Genomic DNA, 23,364 nt, shown 5'->3' with positions numbered 1-23,364 from the left:
TATCAAAATGAAATAGAGCTTTAAAGCTACAAAAGTACTAAATGCATCCTAATTACGAAAAATATTTCCACATATTCACTTTATATTAAGGATAAAAGGGAATATTATGGTTCTGTAGGATTCCTTTACACATCAAAACAAAACGAACTTCTAACGCAGCGCACTACTGTAACAACGGACGGACACACACAGACAAAATCATAGACTGCCTTTTAACTCTTTCCGTATTAATTTTGAATTGAGAAACAAGATTATCTTAAATATTACAAGTCGGGAAAACCAAAATATTACCTCTCCGTGTCGAGAAGATTAAATAAACTTAAGTATCCAATGAAAACGTCGACCTTTTTGCCCTCATCCTTTCCCGCGCTTTACGCTTCCGCATTTCATCCTCACTCTCAACATTATCTTCCTCCATTTTACATACAAAAATCGAATACTCACAAAAAGAAGCGGCGAAAACCTGCTGGCTCTTTACAACCACTTAATTTGACTTAATATCCAACTTCCAAACACAAATATTTACTGGTAGATAAATTGACAACCTACAAGCAAAGAAAAATTCTCAAGAATGGCTCCCGCAAATTTAAAAGGTCTATTTTCAACTAGGTTTTTTTGAAATTTTTGGTGTAACTGTTATCTACACCTAGATGGTTTTCAGTGAAACAAACAAGGAGCATAAACACAATAATGGAAGCTTCAGTTTTATTTAAAACATGTAAAACAATTATCATCTCTGCAAATAGCTTACACATGTCTTTTTTACCAATGCCTAACCGTTTGGATTTTTCTAAAGCAATCTCAGCACCAAAAAATATTTTTTGATACAAAATAAATGTTTTATATTCTTATTAAGAATAAAACAAGAGGATAAAAAAGATCTGTCCTCTCGTAATTTTTTAAGCTTTTATCAAGATTACTCTATACAACAGTAACAAGGAGTATAAACCCATTAGTGGAAGCAGTATTTTTTTTCCGAAACAATCTCGCTTATGTTTATCCTCTCTAGGCTTCGCTAAATACGTATTTCTCTTACGTAAAATATTAATAGACAGGCAAGGATTCATACCATTAAAGAAGGAGAGCAATATTATCCATATTTTCATTTCATATACAGAGAAAAGAAATTATTATGTTTCTGAGAGGAGCTTCCCATTTTTGTTGTTGTTTTGAAAAATATATCGCAATGCACGGGCCTTAATAGATATAGGAGGCAATGAATGAAATATATCACAATGCACGGGCCTTGATAGATATAGGAGGCAATGAAGGAAATATATCGCATGCACGGGCCTTGGTAGATATAGGAGGCAATGATAATCTCTCTCTTTGCACGAGAGGTTTATCTTTAATATTTAAATAAATATAATTATTTTTAATTATTTTAATCTTCAATAATTAACATTAATAATAGTTAAATCGTTTAAAATAAAGTTATACCTATTATCATCTCAAACTTTGCTAATATTGACGTTTAAAGTGAAGGGTACCCCTCTTGCCCGCTTTTTTCAAATTTGGGGTATATATACGATTCGTTTTCATTATAATATTAAGGAAAAAGCGCAATTGCGAAAACCTTTGGTGGAGATCCCACCTTAGGGAGGCTAGACGTTTCTCGTAACCCTAGCTGATCGCCGCGTATATCCTAAAACCAAACGATGATAATGGAGTAGAAGCCAATGATATAGATTGGTGTCTATGTGGAATAGACTTTGTGGATGGTGGTGTTAAAAGCCAGTGTAAGTGCAGACTGGTGTCAATGTGGGATTGACAAAGAATAGAAGATGGTGGTGGTGGAAGCCAGAAAAGTACCAGACCGGTGTTCATATGGGATGGACGAAGACCAATCATGGTGGTGTGAGAACTCTAGTATAGATTAGCCAAAGGAGAGAAATACAATTTTCCATATTTCTGTGAACTGTCAATGCGGTCCGGAAATTGGGAACACGTTTGCTCCGATACGCAAACTGCGAACGCGGTCACGTGGGTGTAACAACGGACAGACAGACAGACACACACACACACACAGACAGACACGGCCGTTACAGAACCTCTCCTGGACTACGTCACACGGAGAGGTAAAAATGAATATAATTAATATGTAATATTTTCTTCGTTAGATATTCGCCTTATCGAACGTTTACATCGTTTTAAAAAAGAACAATTAAACATTCTTGAGAGACTTGACTAATATTGGCGTTTGAAATGAAGCATACGCCAGTTGCTTCGCCTTATTCAAATAGGTAGTATATACGGGTGTCGAACTACAGTTAAAAGCAAGAACAACCGCAATTGCGAAAACCTATCGTGGACAACCCACCCTAGGGAGGCTAGACGTTTCTCGTAACCCTTGCTGATCGCCGCGAATGTCTTAAACCAAACGATGACGATGGAGTAGAAGCCAGGTGTGCAGACTGGTGTCCATGTGGGATGGACAAAAACAAAGACCAGAAAATGGTGGTGTAGAACCCAGGTGTACAGACTGGTGTCCATGTGGTATGGACAAAAACAAAGACCAGAAGATGGTGGTGTTAGAAGCCAGTAAGTACAGACTGGTGTCCATGTGGGATGGACAAAAACAATGACCAGAAGATGGTGGTGTTAGAAGCCGGTGTGTACAGACTGGTGTCCATGTGGGATGGACAATGACCAGAAGATGGTGGTGTTAGAAGCCAGTGTGTACAGACTGGTGTCCATGTGGGATGGACGAAGGCCATAAGATGGTGGTGATTAGAAGCCAGTAAGTACAGACTGGTGTCCGTGTGGGATGGAGAAAGACCAGAAGATGGTGGTGTGAGAACTCAAATAGAGTAGCCATTTCCGTGACTGTGAAAGCAGTTCGGAAATGGCGAACACGTTTGCTCCGATTTGGAAACTGCGAACGCGGTCACGTGGGTGTAACAACAGACACACACACAGACACCCCGACACACACACACAGACACAGACGATCGTTACAGAACCTTTCCGTGACATACGTCACTCGGAGAGGTAAAAAGGTGCAGAAACGACTGTACGACTTGCCGAGAAAACAGCACGAAGTTTTAATCAATGATTACAATCCCACGCTACTTTTGGCTTCCAAAGCCAACATGGATTTGCAATTTGTCGCTGACAAATCGGAAATGGTGGCAAACTATGTCACGGCTTACGTGACAAAGGGAGACCGGGCTGACATGGACCAAACTTTTGCCGAGTTAGGCAACGAAAGTTTGTCCAAAAAATTATTTGCCCATAGATTGAAATCTTTGATGTGCAAGCAAATAGGAATTTATGAAGCTTTCGATATGATGCTGGGCCAAGACCTTTACAACAAGTCCGACAGCACTAAATTTATTAACACTAGCTTAAAAGAAAACCGATCGAGAGTTTTGAAAGGTTACAAGGAACTCGCGCGTTTGCGGGAAACTGACCCTGAAAGCACGGACACTTGCCAAAAAGGGTTCGTCGACGACAAATATATGAATCGTCCTGACAGCTTGGAAAATCTTAGTTTGCGGGAATTTGGTCAGTTTTACGATTACGCGAAGCACTCTGATGGTGTCGAGAAAAATGCGAATGTAATCCAGTTGAAAAACAACCTGGGTTTCATGAGAAAGAGAATTAAGCCCTACATAATAGAGCACTTTATTCACGACCCATATAGAGGAGAAAGAACAGTATTGTCACGCTCTATTGATCCTCTTCAAACCGTGGCGTGCTGAAACTGAGCTATTGGGCGATTTTGAAACATACGCCGATGCTTTCGAAAACTCGCTTTCGGTGTTGAAGGACATGAGAGAATATCACGAGAAACTCTCGGTTTCCAAAGAAGTTGAAAAGAAACGGAAGGCTTCTAAAAAGGCGCAAGAGCCAGAAACCATAATTTCGGAGGCAGAAAGTGAGGACGATGAAAATGCGCTGCAAGGGAATGAAATTGTTATCGAAACCGAACACGCGATGGCTGATGTGGAAGCTGCCATGGAAAGGAATTTCGAGACTGATGTTGACAATGTGGCGTCACTAAACTCGGATCAAAAGAGAATTTTTGATCAGATCATGAATCTCTTCTCCCAAAAGGGAGACAAATCTGGAAACAAGTGCATTTTTGTGTCGGGACCTGGTGGAACTGGCAAATCGTTTCTTATCGACACTCTCGCCAGCGCTGTAAGGCGACGCTTTCAAAATCCTGCTAGCGTGGCCATTGCCGCGCCAACGGGTTTGGCAGCCTTGAATGTTAATGGCGTAAAGTTACACAGATTAATAATGTTGCCGGTAGATCATGGGCGTATCGCCGAATACCATTCCCTGAGTTCTGAGAATATAAGCATTATGAAAGAAACTTTGGGTAATTTAAAACTGTTAATTATTGATGAAATTTTTATGGTCTCATCAGTTTTACTGACTCACGTTCACTTGAGGCTGAACGAATTTTGGGAAATGAACCAACCATTTGGTGGAGTTGTATTTATTCTTGTTTTGGGAGACTTTTTCCAATTGCCTCCGGTTCAAGGAAATCCCGCGTTTATCAAAATCACTTCCGAAGAAGCCAGACTTAGATTCAATTGCATCGGAGGATGTGATCTTTGGAAGTTTTTTAAATACGATGAACTAACGCAAAATGTTAGACAAGCCAACGACCAAAGTTACGGCGACATTTTAAGCAGAGTTAGAATTGGAAATATTTCTAAAGCTGATGTTGCAACCTTAGAAAGTAGATTGGTTGCTCGAGGAAAAAACATCGAGGTGGCTATGGACCTTTTCATTAAGCTGTCCAAGGAAGGGTTTCACCCAATTTGTTTGATGCCTCAATTAGCCATGTGCAAAAAATTCAACTGTGAAATGCTGCGAAAAAACGGCGTGAAAGATGAAGTCATTCCTTGCCAGGATAGACTCGCTGACTTCGGCAAAAAAATGAATAAAAACATTTTGAGGAGACTTCAAAGTCTAGGAAACGAACCGTCCAAACCGGGCGGTTTGTAGAGCGAGTTAATTCTTTGCGTTGGCTGCCGTATAATGATCAGAAGGAACATCAGTTTTGAAAAAGACGTTGTAAATGGTACGATGGGTTTCGTAACTGGATTCAAGAAGGACGAACATGGAAACGTTGTCGGCATTTTTCTCAGAGTAGATCGCGAACCGAATAACGACGACGCTAACACTGACTTTTTAGTTGAGAAAATTTGCATCAAATTTTTGCTCATGACAAACATTTACGTTAAGCGCTCCCAGTTCCCCGTCATCCTGGCGTACGCAATTACGATCCACAAAAGCCAAGGCATGAGTTTAAAATGCGCCATTATGGATTTGGGTCCGAATTTATTTGGAACGGGAACGGCGTACGTCGCTTTATCGAAAGTGACGTCCTTAGCCGGACTCCATCTATTACAGTTCGATCCGACTAAAATTAAGGCGGATGGACGAGCCATAATGGAGTATAACAGGCTTCGCAAAAAATACAGGCCAGATCTGCCTCTTTTGGAAATAACTAAGTCGAAAGAAAGGCGCGGTGGGAAAAGAAGTGCGCCTACACTATCTAAAAGCCTTTTAGAAGGCGAGGAAGAGAGATGTGAAGAAACACCGAAGAAGGAAAGGAAAGCCCAACAGAGTTTGGATAGTTTTCCCTTGAAGGGATTAGCTAACGATGGTCAAGTAACGTGCTACTCTAAAAGCGTTTTGCAACTGCTTTTATTAGTGCCGGAATTAAGAGAATTGGTTAAGTCTTACAATGGATCGTTCGTTGAAAAACCAGTTTTACGGTGCCTTCATAACACGATAAACGACATCGAGAGTTCTCAAGGAAGTTTCAGTCGTAAAGGGTTGGAACTAAGAATGGCTGTCGGAAATCATTTTACGCAAAACGATCAACAAGACGCCAGTGAATTTTTGATGGTGCTCTTGACGACACTAAGTCAAGAAATGGAAGCCAATTACTCTAAGGCTCTAAAAGATCTTTTTTGGTGAAAGTCGCGAAACGTTACCAAGTGCCCCCAATGTCAAGTTGAACAAAATTCGGAGAATATTGTTGAAAGCAACATTTTCAATCTTCCACTAGAAAACCGAGATAAAATTGATTGGAAATCTCTAGAAAAAAGGATGAGATTAACAGAGGTGCCATGCGTATTTTGTAACAACCCAAGAATACAAGAGCGTGATGTATTGATATCCAGCGGGAAGTACGTATTTTTGTGTCTTCTCCGGGGCGATTACAAAGATGGTCGACCAATTAAGATTTCGACCAAAATATCAAGTTTTGAAAATCAAAATGTCACTATGAGTAAGATGCTTTTTAAAACTAAAGGGGTGATTATTCATAAAGGTCAATCGTTGGCCGAGGGACATTATGTAAACTTTGTGAGGAAAGACAACGGCTGGTACGAGGTCAATGATGCAATGATCAGAAAAAGGGAGAGATTCGTCAGTAACTTGAGTGACGTCACTGTTCTGCTCTTGGAAAGAGTCCAGACACATTAAAGGATCTAACGTGCTTGAAGAATCTATATCAAATTTACCCCGGGTAAAGCTTAAAATTAAAATATTCGTACCAGAAAGGAGCATCATATCTGTCAAAGAAATACAAATAGTTTCATATTCCCTTTAAAGTAATTTATGATTGGGTAAAATTTTTAATTTTCGAGCAAGTTAAAGGTTTACAATGGTTCGAGATAAATTTTGATGTTGCCCAGACTATAATAACCGTGAATGGGAGAGGAAGGAGGATTGAAGGGCCATGCTATTGTTATGAAAAAAGGCGATGATTCTTGCATTAATTTTTAAATTTTCTAGTGAAGGGTTTTTAATACTCTGTATTAGTTTTGCCCCAATGGTATTTTATGTAAAAACAAGTTAAAAACGTAGCCCCTGTTGGTAATGCTGTGTGATTAAATATAATTCTTTAATAAGCTGGTGATACTATTGAGACCTTAAAAACGTAGCCCCTGTTGGTAATGCTATGTGATTAAATATAATTCTTTAATAAGCTGGTGATACTATTGAGACAAACTCATATTATTAGTTAACATTGAACAGATTTTTGGAACTGAGATTTAGACACTCGTATCCAAATATTGAATAAATGCTGATTAAAATTAATATATTCGAAGAGTTCTCTAAATATCAGTTTCGCAACTACCATATTTTCTCTTTTTAGCGCGCTATATTTTTTTACATTAAGACGCCCATAAATTTTTTTGGCTTTAACAATTTCAAACCGTTCAAAAAAAACCAAGAGATTTTATAAACTAAATTAATTTAATCTAATATTATACTGTTTTAATTTCAACCCCCTGTAGCGAAGATTTTGTGTTTAAATATTATTTATGAATATAACCTTTTCTTTGTATAATTTATAAATAATGTGTACCCGACCCAATCTAAATACCACTTACAAAAATTTATATTTAAACTATTTAATAGCCATATGAACTAATATCCTACTATTGTTGGAGAATTTGTTTTTATAAAGTTTGAGAGTTCTTCCTCCAATTGCGTTTACCAATATATATATATATATATATATATATATATATATATATATATATATATATATATATATATATATATATATATATATATATATATATATATATATATATATATATATATATATATATATATATATATATATATATATATATATATATATATATATATATATATATATATATATATATATATATATATATATATATATATATATATATATATATATATATATATATATATATATATATATATATATATATATATATATATATATATATATATATATATATATATATATATATATATATATATATATATATATATATATATATATATATATATATATATATATATATATTACATTACCCTTGTAGGTAAAATAACTAAACTGTTTTTTTAAATTAATATTCCAGGAAGTTTTGCATATTCTCTTTGTATTTCTCACCAGCTGGAGTAGTCTGAGCGATGGGTGGCATTGAGTAAAACCAACAGGGGTAGAATTTGCAAAACTTCTGGAATAGCTTTTTTTTCCCCAAAAATTAATAACCTTTTCATTGTCCCTTTGGTAACCCACGCGCAAAACAATAATTGCCATGTTCTAGCAGCACTGTTTCCAAACTTAAAGTTAAGAGTTGCGTGACAAAATTTTAAAAATAGACCCTCAAAACCTTGTATTTAAATGAACATATAATTGCCAGTAAATTGTAAAGTTTTCTTTCAACCCCCGCCCCTTTACATAACTAATATAACGAAGACTAAATTATTTCCACATAAATACTACAAGCAGTGTATATTTTCAAGTTTGAAACATACAATTTAAAGACTAATTTCGTACAACTACATGCGTATCGTATCAACACGTGCCAACTGCTAAGCTTCAACAGAAAGATAATTCATCATAGCTATTACCAGTGTAGTAAAAGATTAAACCTACACAGCTCAAAAATATGATGATCATCATCATTATAAGAAAAACCACAACAAGACTTCGATAGACAAATCAAAAAATAAATTCAATTTCTCCATTGAAATAACAGACACTTTAGACTGGCGTGTTCAAAGAGTGAGAGCGTCTTTGGATTAAGAACAGCAAAGATATTCAAAGAAATAACCTTTCTATTGGCTTGAGTCAGTGTCTAAAGAACATCAAGCTGTATCAAGGCCAAATAATACATGTCACCTCTATGGTTTCCCTATATAATTACGTTACGGTTTGGCAAGCCGTGCCTACAAGTTCATCAACACAATAGAAGTTCATAACTGCTATGGATTCGCAAAAAAAACCTTTTTCGGGCAAAAGTTGCCTCCACGTTGTTAAAATTTAGAACAGAAATGGTTTGTTACTAAAATTATGTACTTGACTATGTTGGGAGTTGGGCGCACTCCTGTAAGCCAAGCTTCTGGGCGACAAAGTTTTGATGGAATATGGGACTTGTCAGCATGCCTACCCTACAGGAACTGACTACCCCGCGTCCGCGGGTGGTGAAATACCCCAAATCCCCCCTCCTTCACCACTCGATTAAACCTCAAGTAATTCACTCGTTACCCTAAAATACCAACTGATTAACTTGGACTTCAATTTTCATCAAAACGCCTTAAAGCTAATATACCATGATGGTATATTACATTGTTTAACGGACGTTTGCCAAACAAAACAAGGTCAAGGGAACCAGTAAAAAAATGCTGCCAATTAATGACGTTAAGCTGTAATGCCATCTGAGTTCAATAGTAATAAATATAGAAAAAAACCTAAAATCAGCTGGATTGGAGATGTCACTAACGAAATACCAGGCACCTCATTAACTCTCTGAACTGAACTCCAGATTCTACATCAACAAAACAAAATCAAGCGCGATGGAACCAGTAAAAAAACTACAATTAATGACATTAACTACCAACGCCATCTGAGTTCAATAGTAATAAATATAGAAAAAAACCTAAAATCAACTGGATTGGAGATGTCACTAACGAAATACAAGGCACCTCATTAACTCTCTGAACTAAACTGCAGATTCTACACCAACAAATCACTACCAATTTTAAAAAGCATCTTTAAGTATATTAGGAGTAATTTAACAAACTCCCCTTCCCTTTTTTATACCTTAAAAAAATATAATATTGAAAAACATGCTTACTATTTTTCTGGCAATTATATAGTATCAATTTGACAATCCTAGGATTAAATGTGTGTAAATATTTTTTCATCATTGAATTGTTCACTTGAGAGATTAACAAAATTATTATAGGCATTCATACGATAATGTTGAACTCTCACACTTTTTAAATCCAACCTTCACGTATGACTGTCTTTGAACATTTTTTTAATCCCTCTCACGCATTCATTGTGAAACTTACATTTTAGATTCATTTAAAATTAATTATAGTTACTCTTAGCTTTTCCCTGTTAAGGTCTATTTTTTGGCAGCAGGACGCAATCGCTAATTATCCTCAAAAGCCTTTCTGGTGTCAAAAACAATTTTATTTGGAAAAACCCTTTAAAATATGCAACTTTTACCTTTAAACATAAAAAAACAATTTATTTATTGACTGGAATAAATTTATAATGAATACCATAATTAAATAACAACTAGGGAAATTAAGCCCAAATTACATGCTGTAAATAAACATGGCAAGTATCAAACCAAATGTTTATTTAAATAAATCTTTTGCGCCTTCCAATATCATAATCATGCGTGTTTAAAAACTTGAAAATAGTCAAACAAAAACCTTCTTAATGCAATTTAGTACTTTAATGATTTGAAAGTAATTATTAAACAGCCATAATTTAAAAACATTCCTATTTGTATTTTATCTATTATATGAAATAATAATATTAACCCTAAATATTGTCATCAATAAATTACCGTAACTGTCATTTAACTTTATTTATTAAAGGTAAAATAGTTTACAGCGCATAAAATTACCATTAATTTCATGATTACAAGTAAATAATAATTTAATCCTGTTATTTCCTATATTTAATGATAAATCAAAGCATACTTCCATTATACAAAAACGTCTTTGTTTGGACCAAGACCGAAAAAAACCAACGATATGAGTGAGGTTTATCAATTGACTGAAGTTTCAGATATTGAAATTTTTCTTTAAGTATTTTTAGTAGTTTAATCCTTAATCACTATTTAATTCAATGAACTGATTTTACTTTTAATCGATCTATTCCCTCTAAATTTATTCAAAAAATTGCATATCTCCGCTTTTTCAAGAAAAATTCCATTTTCCGAAAACATTTTATCATGAAATTAATTATTTTGAAGGGACTACGTTTAGAGGGATCAATAATTAATATTTGAAATATTCTACGGAATTTCTAAGAAGAGCATCCATACACTGCAAGCACGGATGACTGCAAAATTGTATATCATAACTCGTTTAGAGTGAAGTGATTTATGTATTAATTCCGCTGAAAAGAATATAAAATGACATTGTACAGTACCCTAAAAAGGTGATTTTTTCGTTTAGCATTACAAACGGGTATCAAGTCATATCTACAAGGGCCTACCGGCCCTGTAGAATTGCCTGACCTCCTAGCATTCTGGCAAATCATTTAAACACCAACTTCAATTTCCCAAAGGCTGAATCCAATTAGAATTGTACTTAAGGGCGGAGCTAATAACATTAAAACTGAATGACTGAATGTGTGCTTGTTATTGTATTTCTTATTATCATCGAATTGACATCTTTCCCAAAATATTACAAAATTGGATTTGTTTTCACCCCGAAATATTGCTAAAGTATTGCAAGTTTACTAATTTAATGCCATTTTCGACAAAAAAATACTATCTTAGTTCTTTAAACTAGGTTAAAGTTAGAGCGACACAAAAGATGGGATATACCATATGTTTCATTTCCTGTCAAGGTTAAAAGAAACAATGACATAGGAAATGGGGCTCAAAAATTTGTAATAGAGCATCTGGTCTTGGTCCACCTGAAATAGAGAGCTTTCAGTTGGAGGAGGAGCCGAGTCTTGTGACGTAATTTACGCTGCCATATTGGTGGGTTTAAAGCAGGGATGAAGCTGAGACCACCCAATATGGCAACCAGAACCGCGGTAAGACTAGGGAGGGTGTGACGTACTCCTAGTCATCAGAAAGCTCTCTATAGTGTGATACTACAATCTTTGTCAGCTCAGGTCATACAATTTAGACTAAAAATATTGATGTGACCAAAGAGAATATACCAAGAGGAGCAGAAAGTTTAGCCTTTCATAAGGCTTTTGAAAAGCCCAACCACGGTTTTGGAGTAAATACATCCGGTTTTTGTTGATTGGCTTAGCAGCGACGCCTTTTGTTGGTTAGATTATTTCGACTGCTTAATTTTGGTGGTGGCAAAAGGTTGATCTCTGGGTTGACCGTTGACGTACAAATGGTAATTTTTAAGTAGACGACACGGTCACGTGAACAACCGGAACTAGTTTCTCCAAATTCAGAGCAGTTCCCCATTTCCAAAGTTTCTGCTCCTCTTGGTATATTCTCTTTGATGTGACGTTCCCATAGCTCCGATCTCTCAACAATTCTCTATTGAATGATGAACTACTTCCTATAGGGAGCTAACAACTGGCTAGGGGGAAGAGATAGTCTGATGTCACGCAGCCCCTATCTGGTTGGCATTTTTGCGCGTAGAATACTGTTTCCAACCGTTAGGGGGGATGAAACTCCAGTAAGAGATAGAAGGGTGTGACGTTTCAGGGTCAGAACTGTTAGCTCCCTATTCTACGGCATGCAGAAATAAGCGTTGAAATAATCAATATAAAATCACCGACGTGTCTACACAAAATTAAGACCGAAGTCACAGATATTAATCAAAACGTCTTGGATTTAACCAAGACCTAAAAAGTATCGATAAGAAGAGAGTTAAGCAAGTGACTGAAGGCCCAGATATTAAAAGTTTTTTTTAAATTAAGACTTACATGCTTAAGATGCTGTTCGGACAGTGGGACAAAGGACGATCTTCCTCGTAGAGCTTAACATGGCGGGTGGGTAAAAAAGGAGAGGGCGTCGGACAGCCCCTTTAAGAAACTAATGTTCCATCACCCTATTCCATTGAATAAACTTAATTTACTGGTAGTCAAATTATTCCCTCTCCATAATTTGAAAAATTTACTTATCTCGGGTTTTCGAGCACAATTCCATTCCCCGTTTACATTTTATAACTACATTTATCATTTTTAGAGGATTTCGTGATGAAAAATACCATAAAACTACACGTAACAATGAAAAAACGATTTAGTCGTAGTCTGTTTTAGCCTCTGCTATGCCCGATACGAGCAAGGAGGATGCATAGTTGTATACATCGTCCTGGCTTGAAGTACGCCTTGTGCCACTCTCATGCCTTCTTTCGCTGGCCTAGTCACCAAGGCAATAGCGCACTCATTTTTATTTTATAAATATTTTCTACCATTTCAATTTCTATAAAAGTATTCTACCAAATGTATACAGAGTGCTACCAGAAGTCTCTGCGGCTACTAGAAATACTGCATTAATATAGGAAGATTCGCAGCGACAAGTATATAAATCCAGGGCTATCCGTGATAAATTCCATATTCCTTTAAAAACCGTAAATACATTCATTAACCCTGTTCCTGAAGATATACAGACTAAGTAGCAGAGTCGAGTCACAGCCTCCTAGATCACGCGACTCGGTGAACGCAGGCTATATTGCAAAATAGCCAAGTCAGAATTTTCAGGCTACGACCGCGCTGAGTCCAGCCAAGAATTTATTTACTATAAGAATGCCTAAGTAGGGAGATTTTACGCTTCTACTCTTACGCCGGTGTTAGTGGACAAAAAGGCCCCACCCCTTTCATGTCCGTCATTGCTCTGCGCTTTCCTATTGGATCCCGTGGGGATAGGTCATACAGACGCGATTGACGTATTCCGAATAGAGAACAAAAACCTCGAGCAAAAAAAAACAGAAAATGGAGGCTGCCAGCGGTGCTGAAACGGTACGCGAATGGTTTTTAATTGCCATTAACAAGTAAGTTAAAGGTTTTGAACCTAACTTAATGGATTTTGAATACGTGTCTCTACGTGAAAATCGTTCGTTCTATAATTGTTTCTAAATCGAATCAAGTGTACTATACTTAAGATTTCGTGAGTTCCAAAAACCAAACCAAGGCTTAACGAGAAGGCAAAAGAGATAGATGGTGGAAAACATAGAGTAAGAGAAAATATTAAGCCCCGCCTCCGTTTCCAGCCTCCCCCACCCATGAGGGGGATTGTCGACTATCACGCGCGCACCAGACGCCTTTTTAGGCATTCTTATAGTAAATAAATTCTTGGTCCAGCTGACACTCTCACACCCTTAGCGCCCTTAAGTTGACAATTACAAGTTTACAATAAAGAAAATCAAAAAAACATTTCGAATAGTATGCACCCCCCTACTGCCCTAGTAGCCAAATGCAATCGGCCCAACAGTTACGAATATGCTATTGGCCAATGGTGTTGGCAAACCATCAATTGAACAGTCGAAATGTCCTACTTGGCCAATAGCTGTTTTTGGAGTTGGGCAGATGATACAAGTTTCAAGGAAACCAGCATTTGGCCAATTGCTGTTTTTGGAGTTGGGCAGGAGAAACGTTATTCAGAGAAACCAGCATTTGGCCAAAAGCGGTTTTTTCAGTTGGGCAGGAGATACATTTTTCATGGAAACCAGAATTTGGCCAATATCTGGTATTTTTGATGGAATGGAAAGGATAGCGTCTCTTAAACCATGTGATGGCCTTCATATTTTTTTACATCATAAGTTGAGTATTTGCCAATAGTAAAACCACCACATCCCCAACACAAACCCCTCCTCTCTTTCCCGGCAATAAATCCCCCCCCCCCGATCAATCCCCCTCCCCCAAACTTTTTATGGTCAATTAACTGCGATAGGTATAATAAAGTAACAAGTTAGGATTCAGTTTTTTATTAAAGAATTTCATTTCATTCTAGTCAGCTTGACAATTGTCCTTTTTCTTTTTCCTTTCTTCTCTCCCACCTTCTCTATCACCAGCGTATCTGAGCCATTTCTTGATAACAGCTTCGATGTCATCAATACGCGATCCCTTAATGTTACATTGAACTGCATCTGTTAATATTAAAAAAAATGAAATTTGACTTTGATCATGAGTTAATCATACACGAGCTAGTGCTTTGATCAATATTTTGAGCTCAATTAATTCATCTAAACTAATAATGGGATAAAAAAATTAAATTCTATGGAAAATAGATTTTAATATAATTCTATGGCAATATTACTTACCAGTAATGATTTCTTTCATTTTCAATCCTTGAAAAGCTTGTTTTCCATTCATACCAATCCAATTTAACTGCAATATTAATCCATGAGAAAACACTCTTTTTAAAATGCTTCTGCAAGTATCTCCAACTCTTTTTCCTCCAACAGCAGCTAATTTGTTCACCTTTAAAGACAATTAATATGACAAGTTTGTTAACTATAAATAACTTATTTTGGGAAACTTACAATCCTCTTCCTGATTTATTCATTTTCTACAAGATTTTCCAAATATTGTAAATCCTCCAAAGTAGCCAAAGGTAGATTTGGTAAACCTTCAATTTCGCAGTCCTTTGAAGTGTTACGAGCCAGTTCCTGCTGTGTATTAAGTATTCTGTTTAGCTTCATATTTATGTCAGAGAGCATCAAAAACACAGATTTTTCGAATTTAGATCTGTTATTTTCTGAAAATTCAACAGTTAATCATTCTAAATCAATAATTTATACTTTCATCTTGGTTATTTGATAATTCAAATCAATACCATTAACAATGCTGCAATTATTTGTAGAGGCTTGATTGTAACCATCACTTCGAGGTCCTACAATATTTTATCAAATGAATTAAAGCAGTTTTAATAACAGTTAGCGAAAAATGGATTGTACCATGTGGCCTGCTATTTTTCCAGGCAGAAACCCCTTGCGTAGCTCCACTCAAGATTTCAGTATTAGAAGCCAAAGAAGCTAGCAATAAAATTCATAAAACAGTGAATTTAGTGAAATTGAATCGTGAAATAACTATTATAACTTACAAGATCGGAAATCTTCGGAAAAATAATCCCAAATTGGTCCTGAAAAGAAATTTCCGGATATTAAAATTTGATTTTAATTCATATATTAAATGATATAGTTTACCATCCAGGTAGTTTACTTCGTTCCTAAATGCGGACTCACACCGCTGGGAATTTGGGTGTAAGGTTTCGGATCTTTTGAATTTGCTAGTAGAGGCTTCGGATGAGTGGTAGGAGCTTGGACCAGGATTTCCCTTCTGAATTTTTGACTTTGGTAACGGGGGCTGTGAATTGGAAGTTATTTCATCCGTTTGTTTTTGGAATGATGGGGAATTTTGGCACATTCTTCTTGCTTTATCTAATAATCCTGGAGAGTTCTGACTAGAAAATCTTGCTGCCTCTAGATCATTATTATTTGTACGCGCACTTTCTTCAGTTTCTTCAGCTCCCATATGACTAGCTGAGGTTTCCAAATTTTCAACACTGTTATTTGGATTTGTAACTGATGATAAAGTGATTTTAGCACCCGTTTCACATGAAGGTTTTGTCTTCCATGGTTGACTTAAACTTGATTTGTCTATGTCCATTATCGTTTAACTAACTACAGTTTTCAAGTAAGTTGTGCTAACTTAAAATAACTACAAAATAAAGATAATGATTACCGAATGCCAATGGCAAAGGTGGTGGAGTCGGGAGCGCCACCATTTTTTCTTTGCCTTTTTTCCGTCCATGTTTGGATTTTTTCCGTACATCTTCATCTACTCATATTGCGAAGAAAATAATTAATAAACGCCTTAATAAAGCTATTTAAAAAGTAAAAGTTACCAGAACTAGAATCAGATGGTGAAGACATCATAGCCTCAATTTGAGGCTTCTTTCTTTTGTTTTTCTGCCCACGCAGCCCTCTTCCGAATTCTATTTCACTAGCCAAGTCTGAGGTTAATTCAGCTTTACTAAGCTGTTCTCGGGCCCGGCTATAAATCACTATGATGGTAAAGATAATTTTAATGTTGCTGTGGGTTTAATCATAAGTTTATAAGATATGTTCCATAAGTATGACACTTAATTCCTATACTTAGTAATGCTAGAGACTTAATGAGAGCTTGTTTGAGAACGGAGCGAGAAACACGCGTATACACGCAATTTTGCGGTCCATCTTCCTATTTATTGTGTGGTAAGCCTTGCCTCACTAGGCGTCGCTTTACGAGAATCTACGACGTTTCACCCACGTCACTTCAAGACAAGCTCTCATTAACCAGTGACAAACTTGTGGAACTTACCTTATGAGCTTGTGGTCTCATTAATGTGTTTTACAGCGTCTTACTTGACTTGTATAAAATCCTTCCCGGATAAAGCGTCCAGTTTTTCTCATAAGAAGCTCCTTTGGTAATTAAGTGGATAACTTCTTTTTGTAAAGCAAGTGGTGGCCAATAACATGATGTTTCATCGGGGCACCATTGTAATGGCACTACTTCAACAGTACCTTCGTTTTCTAAGCTGAATACAACATACATCTGAAAAGGAAGTACTAGGGCTTACCCAAGTCAAATACTAACAAGACCCACTATGCAAGACTAAAACGTTTTAACAAATTAAAGCCATATTTTAATATGAATTCAAATCCCTTTTCGAGGTCTAGTTAACCCACATATTTCTTAAAAAAAACTTTAAATTATTGAAAATGTAAATTGAAATTGCCACAGTTTCAGCCGTTGTGAACCAATGGAACAATTTTAACCAAGGGAGAGCCATTAACTTCAAAAAGAAAACATTTTCTCTCCAGCGAAGAGAGAGGGAATGTTTTTACTTGATTAGAAAGTCTACCTAAAAATATTCCCAAAACTGACGAGCGAAGAGGATAGTCAAAAATATCACTGTGATATTTGCACAAATTTCCGATAACCATTACTTCCTTAACCCTGGTTTGATAAATATGTCTAACCTTTATCACCTCGCCTGTAGTTTTTAGTTTAAAACAATTATCACCAGGCTTTACAGAAATACAAAAGGAAGGTGTTTCAATTTTCTTAAATGATCTAGCGTTATTCGGTATATGGGGACTGTTATCTTTGAAAGGCTTCTTAAAAACTATTTCATTTATTTTTGGTTTTTTAATAAAAAGGTGTTGGTTCTCAGTTACTCTTTTTAAAAGTTGCTGAAGAGGTTTATTTGGAGATCTCATTTTTTTCTTCAGCAACTGTAAATGGTTTTCGAAGGGAAAAGCGCTAAAATAATCCAAAGGGCCGAACCTTTTAACATCTTCTGATAGGTGAGTTAAAGAATGTACATTTTGTACCACGAACTCCTTCCCATAAAAGTCAGGGCTTGAGGAGACGAACAACTCTAATAACTGTCCCGCATAATCACATAGATTCTTACTTAAATCTGGTGATACCAATATGTAAATTGCACAAAAAAGCAATCTAAAATGATTTAGAACATCTTTAGAAAGAACACCATCGCCTATTATTGGACCTGTGTAGAGTAAAAACTGTCTTAACTCGGTCGCCTTTAAGAGCTCTAGGTTTCCTAGCAAATTCACTTGGTATCTGTTTTCTACACTTCTCCAGCCTGGTGGAGAACTCGCAAACCATATTTCCACTTAAAACCTAACTTTAAATTTTCCCTTTTTAACCCAGGCATTTAACATTCGCCTCATTACACCCAAACATACCAAATGCATGTAATCAAGAGGGAAGTTTTGTACTATATCAATATCCAAACGTTCTAGAGGGGAAGGAAGTCCAATAAGATGGTGCTCTTCATTCTCACGATTTCTAAAGGAATTATTATTGCGTAAAAGAACAGGACCATCATCCCCTCCTAGTTCCAAAAATACTGTGCGACGGTTGGAATGGAAGCCCTTGATTGTACATTTGTCGCACGAATAGTAACCGGTATGACCCTTTGTATTTTTAACGAATTATCTTGCTGGGGTGTCAATAATGTATGGACCTTTCAAGTTGCAGTTAAATGTTTTAAAACCGTAATTAAATCCGTTATTGCATAAAGCAGTAATCTCATTGACAAATGGGTTCAAATATTGAGTCAGTGACAAAGGCTTGCTATAATCGCAAAAAATCCCAACCGAAAAAACTTCTCCAATTATTCCCTCTGAGAAACTATAAACTGACGCTAAAATAGGCCAGAGGCTTTTGTTTGAGCTTTTAAATAGGGGAACACCATCAATATTTATGGCAAATGAAATATCTGAATTAAAATCAGGTCGTGAATTTAAAAAGTTTACAATTCCTTGATTAAAACCAATGTGCCAATATTCCCCACCAGCTATTTCTGTTATCCCGGTTGAATGTCTTTGAGTACGTAAAAGCGTTCGTGAATCTTTTGGCAAATCATCATGGCCATGTTACCTAAGAATTTCTAACAGACTGTTAAGCCTTACAGTATCTATGTTATGAGATAAGGCCCAGTTCCTAATATCACTGCAAATATCGAATGATACAGATTCAGATGTAGTAGTATCGCTGAAACTCGATGCAGTACTATTAAACCCATCACCTGAACTATTTAAAAGGTTCTCACTACTCGCACTACTTTCATTTTCCTTATCTAAAGAAACTAAACTACCAGATCGAACTTCCAATTCCCTGTTATTTAAACTATCAGTATCTGAGGGGTTTATTATTTCATTGTAATCGAAATCTGAAATTGAGTCGTTGCTTGCGTTTTCTACAATATTCTCTTCAGAAACGCGATCCATTACCTGTTTGATGTGTCTGGCTCGTTTCCTTCTCTTTTGCCTACAATTTAAATCAGAAATATCTCTATCATAGCTCATACCAACCCTCTTAGTTTGATTATTAGACATAGTTAACTAAATTACCAAAGACCGACCCTCTTTAAATATCTATTCACAATAACCAAAGTTCACAAAACCCAGCCGTCGTCTGCTTTCGACCTTTGGTAGGGAGAAAATGTGAGACCCTCCCGCGCGCCACCTTCCTATCGATAGAAGATAGAGAATAACCCTAAACAAAAATAAGTCTATTCCTAAGCGTAATTAGATCTACCTGAATTATTCTTCAAATTCAAATAAATACCATCAAAAGTGGATTATTGATACCACATAATTTTAGTCTATGATAACTAAATTAAGAGGGCCCTCTTGAAATATAGACAAATAAAAATAAAACATGCAGTTACAGTACCTTTAAAATATCAGTTACCAACCAGATATGATTAACTTTGACACCTAAGAATAAAATTAGATTAAACACAAGAAAATTATAATATAAAAAGCACATTTAGGCTTACGTTTTCAAACAATATTTTTGTTAAACCACGGCGGGACCTTCCAACTTGCTCGATATCTTCCGTAAAATAAAATGGCTATGCAGGCTACAGCCTACAGGAATGATCGTGCCCGCTATGAGGCTTTTTTTCTTTTAGCTGGCAACCACTAATTTGCAATAATCATCATATCTTGAACTTAATTCCTACTGTTTTAGACGAAGTCAACATGCTGTGATTTATGCAAACTAGCAAGTGTTTGGTTCAAGTAACTTCCAAATGGGTTGGCGTACGAAAAAAATGTCATAGAACAGTTTCGTCTTATATTGGCCCCAGGAACCCAAATACTTCCGCTCCTACGTCCATTTCAGATACACCCTGTATTATCGTTCCTGTACACCTATTGGTCCGATCTATTGACTTTCTCCCTTTCTTATATGTGGCTTTCATTAAATGCGTGTAACACGCAAATTTCCTCTTACGTTTCGAAAGGAAACACTAGTTTCTATTGTTTACACAAGACAAACGAAACCTAATAAACTTTTACTTCGATAGAAATTATATATACAATATTTTGGTTCAATCGAATAAAAAACAAGTTGGGAAAACCAAATTATTACCTCTCCGAGTCAAGAGGTCTACTACTACAAACTTATTTACCTAGATATGGAATTATTTCTCTTTTTTGAAGTAAAAATTTACGAAATATTGACGCAGTACTCCAAACATAGCGAATATACAGTAAAGCAGACGACATTTTACATCCAATAAGGATAAATCTTGGACACATGGAAATCAGTCAATGGGGAAAAGAACAGCAAATGAAGTCTACACTTCAGCTGTTTACCCTATATTCTGATAGCTACATTCACAACTGGTTTGCAGTGTAAACACTATCGTCTCGTCTCACCTCAACAATATTCTTAGTTTGCCAACATGAATGTTAACGTTAAAAACACCAAAGCTAAATTGTAGCTAGACGCTCTGATAGTCTATGCGCACCATAAAGAGAATAACAAGTTGGGAAAACCAAAATATTACCTCTCCGTGTCGAGAAGATTATATAAACTTAAGTATCCAATGAAAACGTCGACCTTTTTGCCCTCATCCTTTCCCGCGCTTTGCGCTTCCGCATTTCATCCTTACTCTCAACATTATCTTCCTCCATTTTACATACAAAAATCAAATACTCACAAAAAGAAGCGGCAAAAACCTGCTGGCTCTTTACAACCACTTAATTTGACTTAATATCCAATTCCCAACAACAATAATATACCAGTAGTTTAATTGACAACCTATTAGCATCGAAATTCTCATTAAGAATGGCTCCCGCGGATAAAAAAGGGGCAATTTTCAACTAGATTTGAAAAATATCATTTGTTTTTTTACCAATGCCTAACCGTTTGGATTTTTTTAAAGCAATCTTAGCACCAAAAAATATTTTTGGATACAAAATAAATATTTTATATTCTTATTAAGAATAAAACAAGAGGATAAAAAAGGTCTGTCCTCTCGTAATTTTTTAAGCTTTTATCATAATTACTCTATACAACAGTAACAAGGAGTATAAACCCATTAGTGGAAGCAGTATTTTTTTCCGAAACAATCTCGCTTATGTTTATCCTCTCTAGACTTCGCTAAAAACGTATTACTCCTACGTAAAATATTAATAGACAGGCAAGGATTCATACCATTAAAGAAGGAGCGCAATATTATCCATATTTTCATTTCATATACAGAGAAAAGAAATTATTATGTTTCTGAGAGGAGCTTCCCATTTTTGTTGTTGTTTTGAAAAATATATCGCAATGCACGGGCCTTGATAGATATAGGAGGCAATGATAATCTCTCTCTTTGCACGAGAGGTTTATCTTTAATATTTAAATAAATATGATTATTTTTAATTATTTTAATCTTCAATAATTAACATTAATAATAGTTAAATCGTTTAAAATAAAGTTATACCTATTATCATCTCAAACTTTGCTAATATTGACGTTTAAAGTGAAGGCTACCCCCTCTTGCCCGCTTTCTTCAAATTTTGGGGTATATATACGATTCGTTTTCACTATAATAGTAAGGAAAAAGCGCAATTGCGAAAACCTTTGGTGGCGATCCCACCTTAGGGAGGCTAGACGTTTCTCGTAACCCTAGCTGATCGCCGCGTATATCCTAAAACCAAACGATAATAATGGAGTAGAAGCCAATGATACAGATTGGTGTCTATGTGGAATAGACGGAAGACCAGTGGGTGGTGGTGTAAGAAGCCAGTGTAAGTGCAGACTGGTGTCAATGTGGGATTGACAAAGAACAGAAGATGGTGGTGATTGGAAGCCAGTATGTTCAGACTGGTGTCCAAGTCGAATGGACGAAGACCAGAAGATGGTGGTGATTAGAAGCCAGTAAGAATAGACTGGTGTCCGTGTTGGATGGACAAAGACCAGCAGATGGTGGTGTGAGAACTCAAGTAGAGGAGCCATTTCCGTGACTGTGAAAGCAGTTCGGAAATGTTGAACACATTTGCTCCGATACGCAAACTGCGAACGCGGTCACGTGTGTGTAACAACGGACAGACAGACAGACACGGCCGTTACAGAACCTCTCCTGGACTACGTCACACGGAGAGGTAAAAAGTCTGTAGCTACTACCCGTTTACCATTAGCCCTTTTACTAACCTAATTGCCACCATGATGTTTTCTTCTGTTATAAAATCTTAACCTGATTATTTAAGAGTGTATTTATCTTTCGGCTCACTCTGAACCGTTGATGTCTCTTTATTTCAGACACGAAAATCAAAGCCCAAAGTTTACTTTACCTCCGGCCTCAATTATTTACTCTTTGTTTCACTAAGCCTATTGCGGATAATACTTGATATTTCGGCCGGAGTCTAGGTCTTAGTTTTCTCCATGAAATCACTAAACCAAGGATTATTCTATATACTGATGTAGTATAGCTTAAGTAATATATAAACAGCCATTTCAAATAACAATATTAAAAAAAATCTTTGGAATATCAAAATGAAAAAGAGCTTTAAAGCAACAAAAGTACTAAATGCATCGTAATTACGAAAAGTACTTCCACATATTCACCTTATATTATGGAAAAAGGGAATATTAAGGTTCTGTATGATTTTTTTACACATCAACCACTACCGACGCTATATACAAGGCCCCTACAGGCTCACTTCGAAGGGGGGTCCCTCACCCATATATATTTGACTTGTGTTCTTGATAGATGGCGCTTATTCGTCTCTTTAAATCGGGGGTCGTTTCTATCATCACGTTGTTGTATGAATCAGTTTATTTTAAAAGAAAATAATCACATTTTGTTTGTTTAGTTCACTTAAGGTTTTAGCTAATATCACTTTCGGTTTTAGCTAATATCACGTTTAGTTTTAAAGGAACTTTAGACCTAAAAATTTAACTATTTTGTAGCTAAATCCACAAAACAAATACAGATATACAGTCTTCTAAACTTTGATAACTTTTCTATTTTGAGGTTTTGAATATAATTTTTTAAACTTTGCCTTACAGTCAGTTTCATCTCTCGCATAGTTGTAGAGCAGAGGTCTAACAAATTTTTCTAACAAAAGTTTAGGAAGATTAGGGTTCTTGCACTGCTCATC

General features: G+C 36.1%; 2 protein-coding genes and 1 long non-coding RNA gene across 3 annotated transcripts; 1 reads left to right on the top strand and 2 right to left on the bottom strand.

The window, feature by feature from the left end:
- Positions 1-464: 464 nt before the first annotated feature.
- Positions 465-906, top strand: LOC149680482 (uncharacterized). Its single transcript, XR_016365615.1, has 2 exons — positions 465-593; positions 651-906. It is a non-coding gene; the product is annotated as an uncharacterized LOC149680482 (long non-coding RNA).
- Positions 907-14,833: 13,927 nt separating this feature from the next.
- Positions 14,834-15,962, bottom strand: LOC149680481 (uncharacterized). The gene is made up of 6 exons (XM_089834657.1): positions 15,613-15,962; positions 15,510-15,548; positions 15,364-15,441; positions 15,243-15,299; positions 14,950-15,164; positions 14,834-14,887 (listed from the first exon to the last, which is right to left on the bottom strand). The coding sequence occupies exons 1-5, from the start codon at positions 15,938-15,940 to the stop codon at positions 14,965-14,967; spliced, it is 702 nt and encodes a 233-aa protein (XP_089690783.1). The 5' UTR covers positions 15,941-15,962; the 3' UTR covers positions 14,834-14,887; positions 14,950-14,964.
- Positions 15,963-16,112: 150 nt separating this feature from the next.
- Positions 16,113-19,849, bottom strand: LOC149680480 (uncharacterized). The gene is made up of 5 exons (XM_089834610.1): positions 19,764-19,849; positions 19,658-19,701; positions 16,813-17,002; positions 16,314-16,472; positions 16,113-16,246 (listed from the first exon to the last, which is right to left on the bottom strand). Exons 3-5 carry the CDS (start codon positions 17,000-17,002, stop codon positions 16,113-16,115), a joined length of 483 nt encoding a protein of 160 aa, XP_089690736.1. The 5' UTR covers positions 19,658-19,701; positions 19,764-19,849.
- Between the last annotated feature and the right edge of the window lie 3,515 nt (positions 19,850-23,364).

This window comes from Phalangium opilio, unplaced genomic scaffold (genome assembly GCF_054372755.1).
Source record: "Phalangium opilio isolate 3A_F unplaced genomic scaffold, DU_Popi_V2 ptg000039l_2, whole genome shotgun sequence".
NCBI lineage: Eukaryota > Metazoa > Arthropoda > Arachnida > Opiliones > Phalangiidae > Phalangium > Phalangium opilio.
This window is presented reverse-complemented; position numbering and strand designations above follow the sequence as displayed.

Bases quoted from the DNA above. Each gene is read 5' to 3' on its own strand.
- LOC149680481 (XM_089834657.1), bottom strand. From the start codon at position 15,940: ATGGGAGCTGAAGAAACTGAAGAAAGTGCGCGTACAAATAATAATGAT. The intron at 15,300-15,363 runs GTACAATCCATT...AAAATATTGTAG, and splicing joins GAAAAATAGCAGGCCACATG to GACCTCGAAGTGATGGTTAC. The intron at 15,165-15,242 runs GTATTGATTTGA...TTGAATTTTCAG, and splicing joins TAATTGCAGCATTGTTAATG to AAAATAACAGATCTAAATTC.
- LOC149680480 (XM_089834610.1), bottom strand. From the start codon at position 17,002: ATGTATGTTGTATTCAGCTTAGAAAACGAAGGTACTGTTGAAGTAGTG. The intron at 16,473-16,812 runs GTAAGACGCTGT...TTACCATCATAG, and splicing joins AAGGATTTTATACAAGTCAA to TGATTTATAGCCGGGCCCGA. The intron at 16,247-16,313 runs GTAACTTTTACT...CAATATGAGTAG, and splicing joins ACCATCTGATTCTAGTTCTG to ATGAAGATGTACGGAAAAAA.